This window comes from Pleurodeles waltl, chromosome 4_2 (assembly GCF_031143425.1).
Source record: "Pleurodeles waltl isolate 20211129_DDA chromosome 4_2, aPleWal1.hap1.20221129, whole genome shotgun sequence".
Lineage (NCBI taxonomy): Eukaryota > Metazoa > Chordata > Amphibia > Caudata > Salamandridae > Pleurodeles > Pleurodeles waltl.
Window position 1 is genome coordinate 892,194,174 of NC_090443.1, and position 13,626 is coordinate 892,207,799.

At 44.4% G+C, this 13,626-nt stretch overlaps 1 protein-coding gene across 6 annotated transcripts in view; it reads right to left on the reverse strand.

Annotated features, from left to right (window-relative positions):
* Positions 1-13,626, reverse strand: part of OSBPL9 (oxysterol binding protein like 9) — an 875,847-nt gene that overhangs the window by 273,157 nt on the left and 589,064 nt on the right. For all 6 annotated transcript variants that reach the window (XM_069232680.1, XM_069232678.1, XM_069232679.1 and 3 more), the window contains one exon: positions 11,258-11,370. In XM_069232680.1, coding sequence (XP_069088781.1) covers positions 11,258-11,370 — 113 coding nt within the window. The remainder of the gene's footprint in view (positions 1-11,257; positions 11,371-13,626) is intronic.

A 13,626-nucleotide genomic window follows, 5' to 3' on the forward strand; every position in this document is an offset into this window, starting at 1 on the left:
CACCTCTACACAACCTATTCCTCTCATTTTATGTACTCTTCATCTTCTCCCGTCACCTACTGTGATAGACTACTTCTTCCTCTCCCATCTCCACACCCTTTACCCTTTCATTCTACCTTCTCGTCTACCCCAAAATCCATCCCCTCCAAACCATCCTCTCCCTCTCAATCCCCTCTCAACTACGGACTGAACATCGTCTCATACGCTGATGATACCCAGCTGATCATCTCCCTGACTGAAAACTCCACAACGGCCAAGAAGAACTTACAAGACGGGATAGAAGCAATCGCCGCCTGGATGAAAGAGAGCTGCTTTAAGCTAAACTCTGACAAGACAGAGATCGTCATCCTGGGCCCCTCCTTCTCAACCTGGGATGACTCCTGGTGGCTATCAACACTTGGCAGCCTCCCCACTCCTACAGACCACGCACGCAACCTCAGCATCGTCCTCGACTCACCGCTCACCATGACAAGACAGGTCAAGTCCGTCGTCTCCACCTGTTTCTACACCCTCCAACTCCTACGGAAGCTCTTCAGATGGATCCCAAGTGACTGTAGAAAAACTGTTACACACGCCCTGCTCACAAGCAGACTTGACTACAGCAACGCCCTCTATGCCAGAACCACCAAGAAGAACCTGAGCAAGCTACAACAAATCCACAACGCCTCTGCCAGACTCATACTGAACATCCCCGCCAAAAACACATCACAGGACACCTGAGAGATCCCCACTGGCTCTCCGTCTAGAAGAGGATCAACTTCAAGCTCCTCATACACACCTAAAGGGCCCTTCACAACCTTGGATCCAGCTACCTCAACCACTGCATCACCTTTTACTCCCCTACCAGACCTCTCTGCTCCTCCCAGCAGTCGCTCACCACCGTACCCCACATAAAGAAGTCCTCGGCTGTAGAGAAATCGTTCACTGACCTTGTGGCAAAATGATGGAACACAATATCTCTCTACCTCAGACAGTCGCCATCGTTATCTCAATTCAGGAAGGACCTCAACACCTTCCTCTCTGACTGAAACCTGAGGACACACCCCACAATGCCTTGAGACCCCACTGGTGAGTAGCGCACTCTAAAACTGATTGAACTCTACTCCTGCCCACTGCTTAAAACTAGCAGGCAGTACATAGACATGGGGACTCACTTCTCAATAAGATGCACAACGTAAAAGTACTCTTCATTAGCGTCAAGGGACTAAATCACTCGACCAAAAGCCAAAAAATCCTAGAAGACACCCACAAGCTCAAGGGATATCTCATACTCTTACAAGAAACCAAAGTGGCTTTAAAAGAGGCAAATCTCCTAAGAAAATCATGAGTTGGAGAGTTGCCCCAGCAAATAACAAAAAAAAAGATTGATCAGCCTTACTTCAAAAACCTCTGGTCTTTTTATCTTGCCCTCAGAAGGCGATCCTGAAGGCAGATGGCTCCTCACCAAATTACAGAAAGACAATACTGAAATTATAGTTGTGAACATTTATCCCCTAATAACGACAACCAAGCATTTTGGGTGAACCTCAACAAAAAACTCTCAATCCTGGCCCATCACTGCATAATCATCTTAGGAGGGGCTTTCAATTTACCTTGAGACGCCACCATAGATAGGAACTCTTCCTGCCAATTAAAACTCAACAAGTCCCATAAACAAATGCTAAATATAGGCAACTCTCTTAAACTAAAAGACATATGGAGACTATTCAACCCCACGAGGAAAGACTACTTATTCTTCTCCCATCGCACAATACTTTCTCCTGAATTGACTATATCTTAGTTGGCGAGACACACGCCCCAGCCACTCTTTCCCCCACCATTTAACCAATCCTAGTCTTAGACCATGCTTGCATATCCCTGCTATATGATATCTCCTGCAACACAACAAGAATAAAAGCATGGCGAACGAATGACCTCCTTATGGAGGAACCCTCCTTTAAAGAGATAATCAGAAAGGAGATTGAATAATAGAACTCAACCTTGGATCTAACCCACAAATCATCTGGGATGCTCTGACATACACCATCCGGGGTCGTAGGATTAAACTTATGGCAAAGAAAAACAAGCTAGATAACAAAACCATCAACCAACTAGAACTCAAAATAAAGGCATTAGAGAAAGACCTTCAACAATCCAAAGACAAAACACAGTTAAACAATCTGACAAAGCTTAAATAAGAATATAACAAGGTCGTGAGTAACAAAGCCCACTCAATAGTCCAAAGATATTAAGGCATTAACTTTTGCGGATGTAACAAAGCTACAAAAATACTAGCATCTTATTTAAAACAGACACGTAAGAAAACACGAATAACCTCTATAACTGATAAATAAGGCATACCATTAACCAACGAGATGTTGTCAACACCTTCAAAAACTTTTACTGCACCCTCTATTCCAAAAGCAATAATACCCCAGATGAAACATGCTTGGAACACCGCAACACAATAATTATCACCAAGCTAGACAAAACAATGATTAGAATATCCGATTTCTCACGTGGAAATCATAAATGCTATTAAAAAAAATAAAAAGCCAGAAAGGCTCTGGGCCCAGTCGGCTTCCCGGCCTCCTTCAATCAAACCTGGGGTACTTCCCTAATCACTACCCTACAAGATTTATTCCCCCACTTCTCCTCCCCAGTAACCATTGAGGACTCTGCCTCTGAGGCAACTATTAGTTATTTCCAAAGAAGGGAAGGACCCATCCAATGCAAAAGCTATCACCCCATATCCCTAATAAATCCAGATTGCAAAATATACACATAAATCTTGGTTATTAGGCTGGATGCCATCCTCACAAACATAATACACCCCTTGCAGTCCTGTTTTTGTCAAAGGGAGATTCAGCCAGATAACATCAGACGTTTTAGTCACGCCATTGAAAAAGCCCACCTTTTTCATCAACCCTCCTGCGTGACAGCATTAGAAGAGGAAAAAGCCTTCAATAAGGTATTGTGGGCCTTTCTACAAGCCACACTTACCTCCTTCAATTTTGGCCTTGTCTTATCCAGGATGATCCTCGCTTTATATCAAGAGCCTAAAGCTAGACTAAACATCAATAGAAAGCCAACTAATTACTTGAACTTCCAACAAGGAACCAGACAAGGATGCCCGCTCTCACAGCTTCTGTTTCTTTTTAACATTAGAAACCCTGCCTGTACTAACAAAATCACCTCATCCCTGGCATCCCCTTCCCTGAAGGCCCACAGAAATTGACAGTTTTACAGACAACATACTACTCTTCACCACCCAGGCAGACTCAGCCCTGCCCCACATCATATCCACCATCAACGAGCACTCCGAAGTGCCAGGCTACTATCTCAAAGTGCACTGTAACAGCTCACACATAAACACTTATGGGCTCAAATGGCCCACGCATAAGATAAAATACCTGGATAGATGGTTCACCGAAAACCTCATAGATCCTATTGAACGTAACGAGAAAAAGACACTAGAAAACATTAAAGACAGCTTATACCAATGGTCTAGCAGGTTCATCACTTGGTGGTGAAAAACAGAATCTATCAAAATGATGATTACCCCCCTTATTAACTTTTTAATCAGCATGTCTCCCATATTCCTTCCAGACACCTTCTTCGCAAAAATTGACACAATGCTTGCGGAGTTCCTTTTGATTTCTAAAAAAAAAAGGGAATTGCTCTAAAGAAACAGACTTCCTAAAAACTTGGTGGCTTAAACTTACCAGACTGTAGGAGATACCAACACGCTTTCCTAATAAAACAAGTAAGCCAATGGCTTCTACCTACTAGCATACCCCCCTTCACCCTCTACCATGCTCGCTATTGAAAAAAACCTAGCGAAACCTTTATCACTCACATCTTTTAGAACTATCAAGAAAATAAAAACAAACCACTTTACAAACATCTCCCAAATCAAAGATAAGCTCAAACTAAACAATCTAGAGTTCTACTGCTTCCTTAAAATTAAATTACTTATAGCCAGACACAAGCCACCAACCCCTCACGCCCTACCTAACACTTCAAAATCACATGTCAAAGGCGGACACCTAGCATCCAAACTAAACTCTCTTCTCTCCCCCACAAAATTCTTGCTAACCAAATCAATACAAGACAAATGGGAAACCTTAATCTAATACTCAAACACCACACAAGAGGACATGCCATATGGCCTTCCTCACTTGAAACATAATAACTCCCTCACTAACACAATGTTGATAATGAACGGCCAATATGACCCAATGGAATCCGTCAAACTTGACAAACTAGGTCTTCCGCGCTCTGACACCTGCTGAAGCTTTAAGAAGGAAGAAGGAGACTTAAAACATGCTAATGGAGTGTACATCCATTAACAAGTTCTGGCTGGATATCAGTAATACCATATCACAAATCTTCCACATACACTGGACTCCTACCCTAGCGACCATTACACCGGGTATCCTCCCCTCTGACCATAAATATGCACTGAACAAAGACGATTGTATCCTATGGGACATTCTGGTCACAACCGGCCTAAGTTATCCTCAATGAGTGGAAGGACTCATCCAAACTTTCCTCCCATACATGGTGGGAATGGGTTAAATTCACCAGAGCTGCAAGCAACTCACTAAACTCATACCTAAAGACATCACCACTGAAAAGTGGTAAATTCTGGTTCAAACTAGACAACCTTATAACACACACGTCCCTGTAGTGACACTAATTCCCATTTCCACCCTACTCCCCCCCCCCACCTCCCATCCCCCCCACCCACCTTTCCCTCCCCACGTACTCCCTCCCCTATTACTCCTGTCACAATCTCCTATCTGTTTATCTTTTCTATCTTCTATCCTTTCTTTCTTCTTTATCACTCTCCTCCCATTCGCCTGCAACCGAGGTACCGTGCACACTTCCCCCCCAGCAAATAAATACACTCCCTCACCATACACACATTGGACAACCCTATCTCAACATCACAAACATACTTATATCTACCATCTGTTTTTCTTATAAGGCTCAAATCATTATATTATATGTTACACCAGGGGTCTCCAACCAGTAGCTCTAGCTCCTGGTAGCTTGCCAGCTCTATGGAAGTAGCTCATGGAAGGGTAGCTCAGATCCTTAAAGAGGCGTGCCAGAGGGGGACTTTTGGATTCCTGGGGTGTATTTCCTGTAACGCAAATCAGAAAGATACCATGTTCCACAAGAAAAAATAGTCCACAGGGCACTTCTGAAGATAGAAGCAAGAGCCCTCACACATCCATTTGGATGTCATGCTTCATCATAGGGCTTGCTCCTCGTCAGATTAGCGCTGCAATGTCTGACGGGCCCCACAAGGGGGCTCCTTGTCAGAGATCTTAATTGGTAGAGTGTGCTGTGATAAGAATATGTAAGGATAGATTTAAACCTACAGGCAAACAAGAGCAGGAGAGAAAGGAGTCAAAATTGGCTCAAGAACCTCAAAAACCTTTATTATATTAATTGTAAAGGGTCTCGGTCAAGGTTATAAACAATAGGGAGTGGAATGGAAATAATGTTCCAACACTCTACCAAAAACGCAAGGAGGTAAAGGAAAATTATTCCTTCAATCATTAATCAAGGTCAACATGTTTTGCACCTAAAAAGTATTCACGGATCTGATGGCGCCTCATCAGGACCAATGTAATCAACTTCTCCTAAGCTACACTATGTACCTCATTGTGTCATGGGTTGTGTGAGAGAGATTCTGAGTTAACTTACTCAGAAAGCTACGCATCTACGAAAGTAGCACTTGCTTAGCCGGCCCAAGGGCTAGTGTGATGTTGCGTCCTCTAAGCGAGCGGAGAGGATATGTCTGTGGATAGGAGAGTGCAAATAGTACATAGCTAGGGAACCTTGGTATACTGGTGTCATATATTTTGTCTACCGCCTGTAGGACAGCTTCCTAAAAGGAGACAATTTTGGGGCATTGTTGCAAAAAATGGGCAAGCGTACTTTCTTGACCACAGCCACGCCAACACTTACTGCCGCTGTGTGGTCTCCACCAGGCAACCCTTAGGGGCGTATAATACCAATAATGAGCTATCTTTAGAAACATCTCTTTAGTAGTAATACTGCGTGCGGTGACTCATGCTTGATGTAAAATATCCCTCCATTCCCTGTCCGTAAAGGAACAACCACAGTGACTCCTATTTTCGCCTGGCTGGTGTGTGGGGTAGTGTACAGGGGGTAATCAGGAAAGTGTATAAGTCCGACAAGAGTAATTTGTCCGATGTGCGGGTGAGCAACCATCTTTCAAATGGAGCAAGAGGTCTGCTCGCATGATGTCGTATGGGGATGTCACCCAATGACGGACTGCTAAGTATTGCCAGAATGCCGTGCCCGGAAGGTCAAAGTCCTCCTGTATCTGGGTGAAGTCCATAATCCCTTCTGCATCGAAGAGGTCGCCAATTCTTTTGCAATTAGCATCTCGCCAAGATGGAAATGAGGTTTCGTCTGTGCAGGTGGGAAATCCACATTCCCGATAAATGACTCCAATGTGGCTCGCAGGATATGGGAATTATAGACACCCGGTGGATGATGAGACTTAGGTAGCCATGGGATCTTCCAAATATGTACCCCGGCTATGGCTTGGTCAATAAAGCACCAGTATTTCTCAGTGTATGGCCGTGACCATTCTACCATGTAACGCAATTGGGCTGCATGATAATAACTCAGCAGGTGTGGGATTTCCAGTCCCCCTTCAGCCTGGGCCAAATATGCTTCAGTCTTCCCCCTTCTGGCTTTCTTTACAGCCCACATATAGAACCAGATGTGCGTTTGTATTTTGTCCAGTACACTGAGGTGCGGCCAGAAGGGTAAAGTCTGAATGACATAGAGCACCTTTGGCAAGAGCGTTATCTTGACCCCGGGAAAGCGTCCCAGCCAGGAGAGGCCATATACGTCTTCCACCCTGCCAATTCTGACTGGGCAGTCTGCAGGAGCGCGTTATGGTCTACAATAGCTCCTAAGGTATGAAGGATCTGCAGACCCAAATATTTAATCCCACTTGTGGTCCAAGAGAAGGGCAGAGACGCCTCCAAGGTGGCTCTGTCCGCCTCTGGTAGTGTAAGATTAAGAATCAATGACTTGTATAAATTAGTTTTGAAACCAGAGACTTCACTGAAGGCTGCCAACTCCTCCATTACTGCTGGGAGGGAAGTCTGTGGCCAGGCCAGGTGAAGAATCCCATTGTCCGCATAGAGGGCCAACTTGTGTGCCCTACCACCCATGGTTATGCCTATGATGTGGGGATGTGCTCTTATGCATTCAGCAAAGGGTTCCATGTATAGAGCAAACAATAAGGGCGACAGGAGGCAAACCTGCTGCGTGTCGCTGGAGAGAGGGAACTGCTGAGAAAGGGTTCCGTTCACACTTACTGCTGCTCTGGGCGTATTGTAGTTACAGCATATCCAGTTACAGAACCTGAGGCACAGTCCACAGCACTCCGAACTGCATGAACTTTGAATTTTGTCCAAAAAATGGCGGAGACCCTTAGTGTTATCAGCACACGATCTCTCTGGAATAAACACGGTCTGTTCCGGGTCTACTAAATGCTCATGTATGGACCCAACCTGTGGGCTAGAATGCCAGTGAAAATCTTAGGGTCCATGTTCAACAACGTGATAGGACGGTGGGAGGAACACTAATATGGGTCTTTCCCCAGCTTGGGAATGACCAGTATCGTGCCCAGTTGCATTGAAGGGGAGAGGAAGCCAGCAGCTCTCAAGACATTGTACAGCCTTGCCAGTATGGGGGCCAGTTGGGCTCCAACGGCCTTGTAAAATTCCGCCCAAAGCCATCAGCACCCAGCGCTTTTCCTGCCTTGAGGCTCTGGGAGGCCAAGAGCACCTCAGCAGGGTAATGTCCTAATCTAGTGTGTCTCTAGCCACCTGCAGGATCTGGGGCAGAGGGACAGAGTCCAAATAGGTCCCTACACCATCAGCACCAAGATCTTTGGCGGCATAGAGAGACAAATAGATCTCTTTGAATTGTTTGCGTATCAAGTCCTCCTAGCACGTCAAGGTTTAATCAGACCGAGTCAGCTCTGCCACCCTCCTCTTCACGGCCTGAGATCGAAGGCGGTGTGCTAGCAAGCGACCAGCCTTGTTTCCCTCCCACATTGTACTTTTGTTTCGTTGTTAGAAAGGCGTGTTCCGCTTTGTCCATATCTAGGGCTCGTAATTGTTTCCAGGTCGTGGTTAGAAGCCTCCTGGTAGCCATCAACGCTGTGTGCCTAAGTGAGCCCTCCAAGTCCCGTATTAAGTCCTCTAACTGCGGTTGTTTGTTACGTCTGATTGGGTTAGGTCTCGCCACTATAGCTATAAATTGACCTCTAAGAACCACCATACGTGCCTCCCATTGTGTATCCATTTTGGTCTCTGAGGTGTCATTTATGAATAAGTAACGGTCTATTGTATCCCGAATTTCAGCTAAGGTGTCATCATATGTGAGAGCTTTAGTGTTGAGATGCCAGTGTCTCATTTTCAATGAGGTTGCGGGGAGAACAAGATGCAAAGAAAATAGATAGTGGTCTGAGATAGAGGATGTCACAATCTCTGAACGGGACACTGCGTTAGTGATGCATGGTATGGTGAGGAAAATGTCTATATCTAGTGTATGGTTGGTTGGCCGCTGAAAATAAGGTGCAAGCTCTGTCTAGTGGGTGATGCAGTCACCAGGTATCTGTCAAGCCTGCCTCACCTAGCCATTTCCGAAAGCCCTTTGAGAAGGCTCTTGACTGACCGTGTCATTAGGCAGATCTGTCTAATTGAGAGTCCGGGACTATACTGAAGTCTCCCCCTATAATAACATCTATGTTCGGTGTAAGGATAACTCTCCCTATTGTGTCTTAAGAAAACCTTTCTGATGGTAATTGGGACCGTAGACGTTTGCTACTGTTTTCGTGCGACCATGGATGATAATATGTAGGGAGAGAAGCCTCCCGGGTATCTCCGCTTGTGTGCACATTATCCTTCCCGGGAAATGCACAGCTATCAGAATCGCTAATCCTGCCTTCCTGCTCTGCCCCGCTGAGTGGAACTAACGGTCATACCATTTGGGCCGTAATTATTTCTAGTCTACTCTCAGCAGGTGGGTTTCCTGCAACAAGCAAATGTCACATTTCATCTCCCGAAGCATTGAGAGAATAGCCAAACTCTTCACTGGAGCATTAAGACCCCTTACATTAAGACTAAGTATGCCTACCATTCAGGTGTTGTGTAACCAGTGCTAGGTCATGTTCCCACTGTCTGATCAGAGGCTGCACAACCCAGACAATGACGTCCACCTGTTTCCTCATCACAGACAATACACCCAGTATGGTCACCTCTGAAAGAGTATGAAAGCAATAATAAACATTTAACAAACAATAAACAAGGCTTCCCCTCTGGAAACGGGGCCAAATACTTCAGTGGGGTACAGTTTGTCGCCATATTCAGTTGCTCATCATCCTTTGCTCTAGGGTTGTGGCCTCGGCTGGTCTACTGCCATCGAGTGCGGATGGCTTTCCATGTGGGACCATCCAAGAATGACAAACTCCGTGGGGACCCCTCTGCAGTCCCGCCCATCAGGAAGGCGGCACTCTACAAATATTGGGCGGGATAGCCCCAAAGTTCTGAGTTGGCTTCCAATACACTGTCCAGGTTCCACAGGTTTCTGAGTAGTGCAGCTCTCTCTTTCTTACTCTCCAGGTTCGTAGGCTTGAGTGTTTGGTATCTACGTGCTCTGGCTTCGCAGCGTCCCCCTTCCTCGATGGTTGCTGGTCCTGCGCGGGATCCTGCAATGCACAGTCTCCCAGCTCAGGGGCAGATCAAGGTTTTGGGGATGGGGCACAGGAATCAGTGTTGCTCCCCACGCCCAGTTCCTCCTCACCGCCTCGCTCATCCGGACCCGCTGGCTCGGTTTACCAACAGACGTGGCTGCTCCCTCCCAGCTCCAGAGCTCCGGGTCTGCTGCAACACACGCTGTCTCCGCCAGTCTTCACCCCCCCCCCCCCCCCGGGGCAGAGCCCACTGGTTTCAGGGATCCCAAGGAGCAGAGAGAATGCCTCGGACAGCCGCTGTGTAGGCCTGGTCCGCTCCCTGACAGACACCGATGACGGAGCTTCGAGGAGACACTCCTATGCTGCCGCCATCTTGGCCACGCCCCTCTGCATTTTACATTTTAAAAGAAACTATGTTTTAATGCAACAGCAGAAATTGAATAAATATGCGGAAAAAAACTGATTCCCATCCATATTTTTTCCTCAGAACCGTGTGTTTTTCACAAAAAAAGATAGTATAAATGAGGCTGTGAATGTACTGAAGACACGTACAAACCCTATATGTACATATGCTTAATTTAATAAGACCCCGAACTGTTATAAATAATAATTTTCCTGTTACAAATATCACAATCGCAGTTGTTTTGGCTAGTGAATGTTGAAAGGACGTTCAGAAGTTGAGTAGCGCACAAAGGCGAAACCTATTGTATTTACTAATGCTTGTTTTTTTTTAAAGCACGTCAATCGGGCAAGCCAGAGAGCAAACATTTCTGAGACGCTGCAACCATTGGTGTGCTGCCTTGCGGGCCCAATCCTCTTTCTAAAACCACTAGGGACCACTTTTTCCTATACTGATTATTGCTCCAGTTCTAGGTGGTATATTCAGGCAGCCTCTGTTTTCATTAATAGCTTGCAAAGCATGACAGGCAATTTAGTTCCTAATGCAAAGGATCTGCAGGTCAAACAATTATTCTCACCTTTTAAAAGCAATCAGCACATCTCTTCAAGCCGAAATCTGGAGGCAGTCTCAGAAAGTCAAAGCTTGCATGTGATGAGATGTAATGGTAGACTAAATTCTAAAGATTCTGATAAAAAGACATTCTCCTTCTGCAAAGTTCGTACATAGAGGGTATGTAACTGCATCACAAATTGACTGTGCTAAAAACTGACAGAGAATTCCAATAACTCCATGAATGGAATAGCTCACTACGAGCACCAACTTGCATTTGATGGACAGTGTCAATTTGTCCAAAAAAAAGTTCAAAGCCTAAAAAGAAATGCCCTGCTCTGGTTTTTTATATGCGAGACATAGAGGTGCATGCACCAAAGTGTTCTGGGTGGTGTGTTTTAGGCAAGTGAGATTTGGGAGGGAAAAGGTATTGGATGATCTCCCTGGTAAATTTCAAAATGGTTACAACTTGGACCTGCTTTACTCTGCAAGAGACAAGGTTTCATTCAGCTCTGCTTAGTATGTTTAAAGGATAGACTTTCCTATGTAACTGTGTTTGCACATACCTGCATCATTTGTACCATTAGATATGGACGAGTCAAGGGATTCTGTGGTGTCCGGCCGTTTTAAACTATTTGCTGTGCTGCTATGTGTTAGCACATCTGCAGAACCTGAGGAACTAAAAAAGGGGCAAAAAATGAGGAGACCCAAATAAACAATCTTGACTTTCATACAAACATTTAACAGCATTCACTTTATAAACTTGGCAAATTGCGAAAGCAACTGAAAGGTACTTAGATCAATACACAATATGCAGACTAGAAATTCAATAAAGCATATCCCACAAATGATCAAATCTACCAGTACATACCAAAGAAACCTAGTCGTCCCTTCTGAAAAAAGAGAAACCTTAAAAGATATCATGTACATGTTTAGCATTCCTATCGCTTTGAATTTTTAAACTAAAGAGTAACATAATCACAGAATGACCAAATGAATGTCGTTTTTTAGGTGATAAAACTAATAGTGCAGTTACTACTGTATAGATTCTGAATCCCAAACAATTCATTCAGCTGACTCATCCGGAAAGGACTTTAGGGAATTTGAGAGGCGTGGCTGCAATAGTGCAACACATCTGTGTGGGTTTTCAAGTCATGATGGAATGTATGGAGACTCACTGTGGAGCATGAATTTAAAATAGGAGCAGAATTAGGACTCATTTTTGTGTTTCTCTTTCACAATCTCGAAACGTCATACTGTATCTAGAGTCTTTCAACACCATAGAACTACAAAGCCAGTTTCCCTGGTGTCAATAGTGTTTTCGAAGTGTCTCCATCAAAGCCGTTGGATGTTTCAAAATTCCTGGAGTATGGTATCTATCTCCAACCCTCTTCTCAGCCTTATGCTTGAGGTTTGATCACCAGGGTTGAAGAAAAGTTTCCTATATGTGTGCATTGATATAGTGCCTCTGTAGAATAGAAGGGGATCCTTCTCCAGTGTCAGAGGACAGTAGCCATACAGGGAGTGTTTCCAAGGTCTCTCATCCAAATCCCATTCTTGTTACCTATTTTGCTATTTGGATGCCAGGCTTTTATGTTTAGTGTCAGTCTAGGATCTTAGGTGTTGACCCATCTAATCAAATTTCCTCAGGGTGCCAAATGTAGAAATTTGTTTTGATCACATTAAGGGCAGTCTGCAAGTCTGGGGTCCAACTAGAACAAAGTAAGTGGCTTCTAAGGGACACTGTGATGTCCTTAGGCCAGTGAGTAAATCCCTAGCCTATGCTGTGCATTACGATTTAAAATCTAAACATAATTCTCACTAGGAGTCAATAGATAAGTGAACTTTTAAGTTTCTGATGCTGAACAAGTTATTTCTCACACTTGCAAAGGTGTGGTGATTCTTGTGTTCTTGAATTATGAACCTCATTCCATGCATAGGGGCCCTAGAAATTGGACGAGGCGGAATCCATAAATGGGTCTGCTCCTCAATGGCAAAAGTGAATTCTGTTACCGATTTCGGTCTACCCTTGAATCCAACATAAGAGGTTGTTGGATTTAGTGTCTCTGCTGATATCAATGATAACAGGAGTACTTTTGACTGTTCTATGACATACTGAAGTCACCAGAGTGTTGTATTTTACCCAACACATGGTCATAAAAATACTCTTAATTTTATCATGGTAATTCTGAAAGCATTAGTTCTCAATGACAATGGTTGCTCATTTTTCACAGACTCTGGAACTCCCAAACTGGAGTTCCTAACATCCGCTGATACTTGGGTACAGCATTACACTGATACTTTTAACATAGAAGAGACAGAGGGCCTCAGTTAGATCCTGCGGTGGTCTTACTAAGTCACAAATGTGACTGATATCCCATTCGCCCTATTATGATCTCCATAGCATATTATGGGATTGTAATACAGCGGATAGGATATCCCTCACGTTTGTGATGGAGTATTCCCCACTGCTGAGATCTAAATCAGGACCAAAATCTGATTCTAATGATGTGGGACTGTTACTTAAGAAACAACTGTGAGGCCTCAGTAACACAGTAAGGGCCTGTTTACGACCTTGGCGGATGGGATACTCTGTCACAAACATGATGGATATCCGCCTGCTGTATTACAAATTCTATTATATCCTATGGAACTTGTAAAACGGTGGGCGGATATCCGTCACATTTATGACGGAATATCCCATCCGCCAATGTCATAATCAGGCCCCTAAGTTTGGAGGAAGTGGTTAAGGCTATATCAAAGTGTATCGCTGGCAGGTCCTGACAGAGTTACTGTTTGCATTTATAAATCTAACATACCGATATGAAGCCCGCTATTAACAAATACATTTGAAGCTGCCTTAATAGATCGGATTTAGATGCCTGTAACAAAGCAATTATTGCACCAATCTTTTAAGAAGGGTGATAGAAGTCTT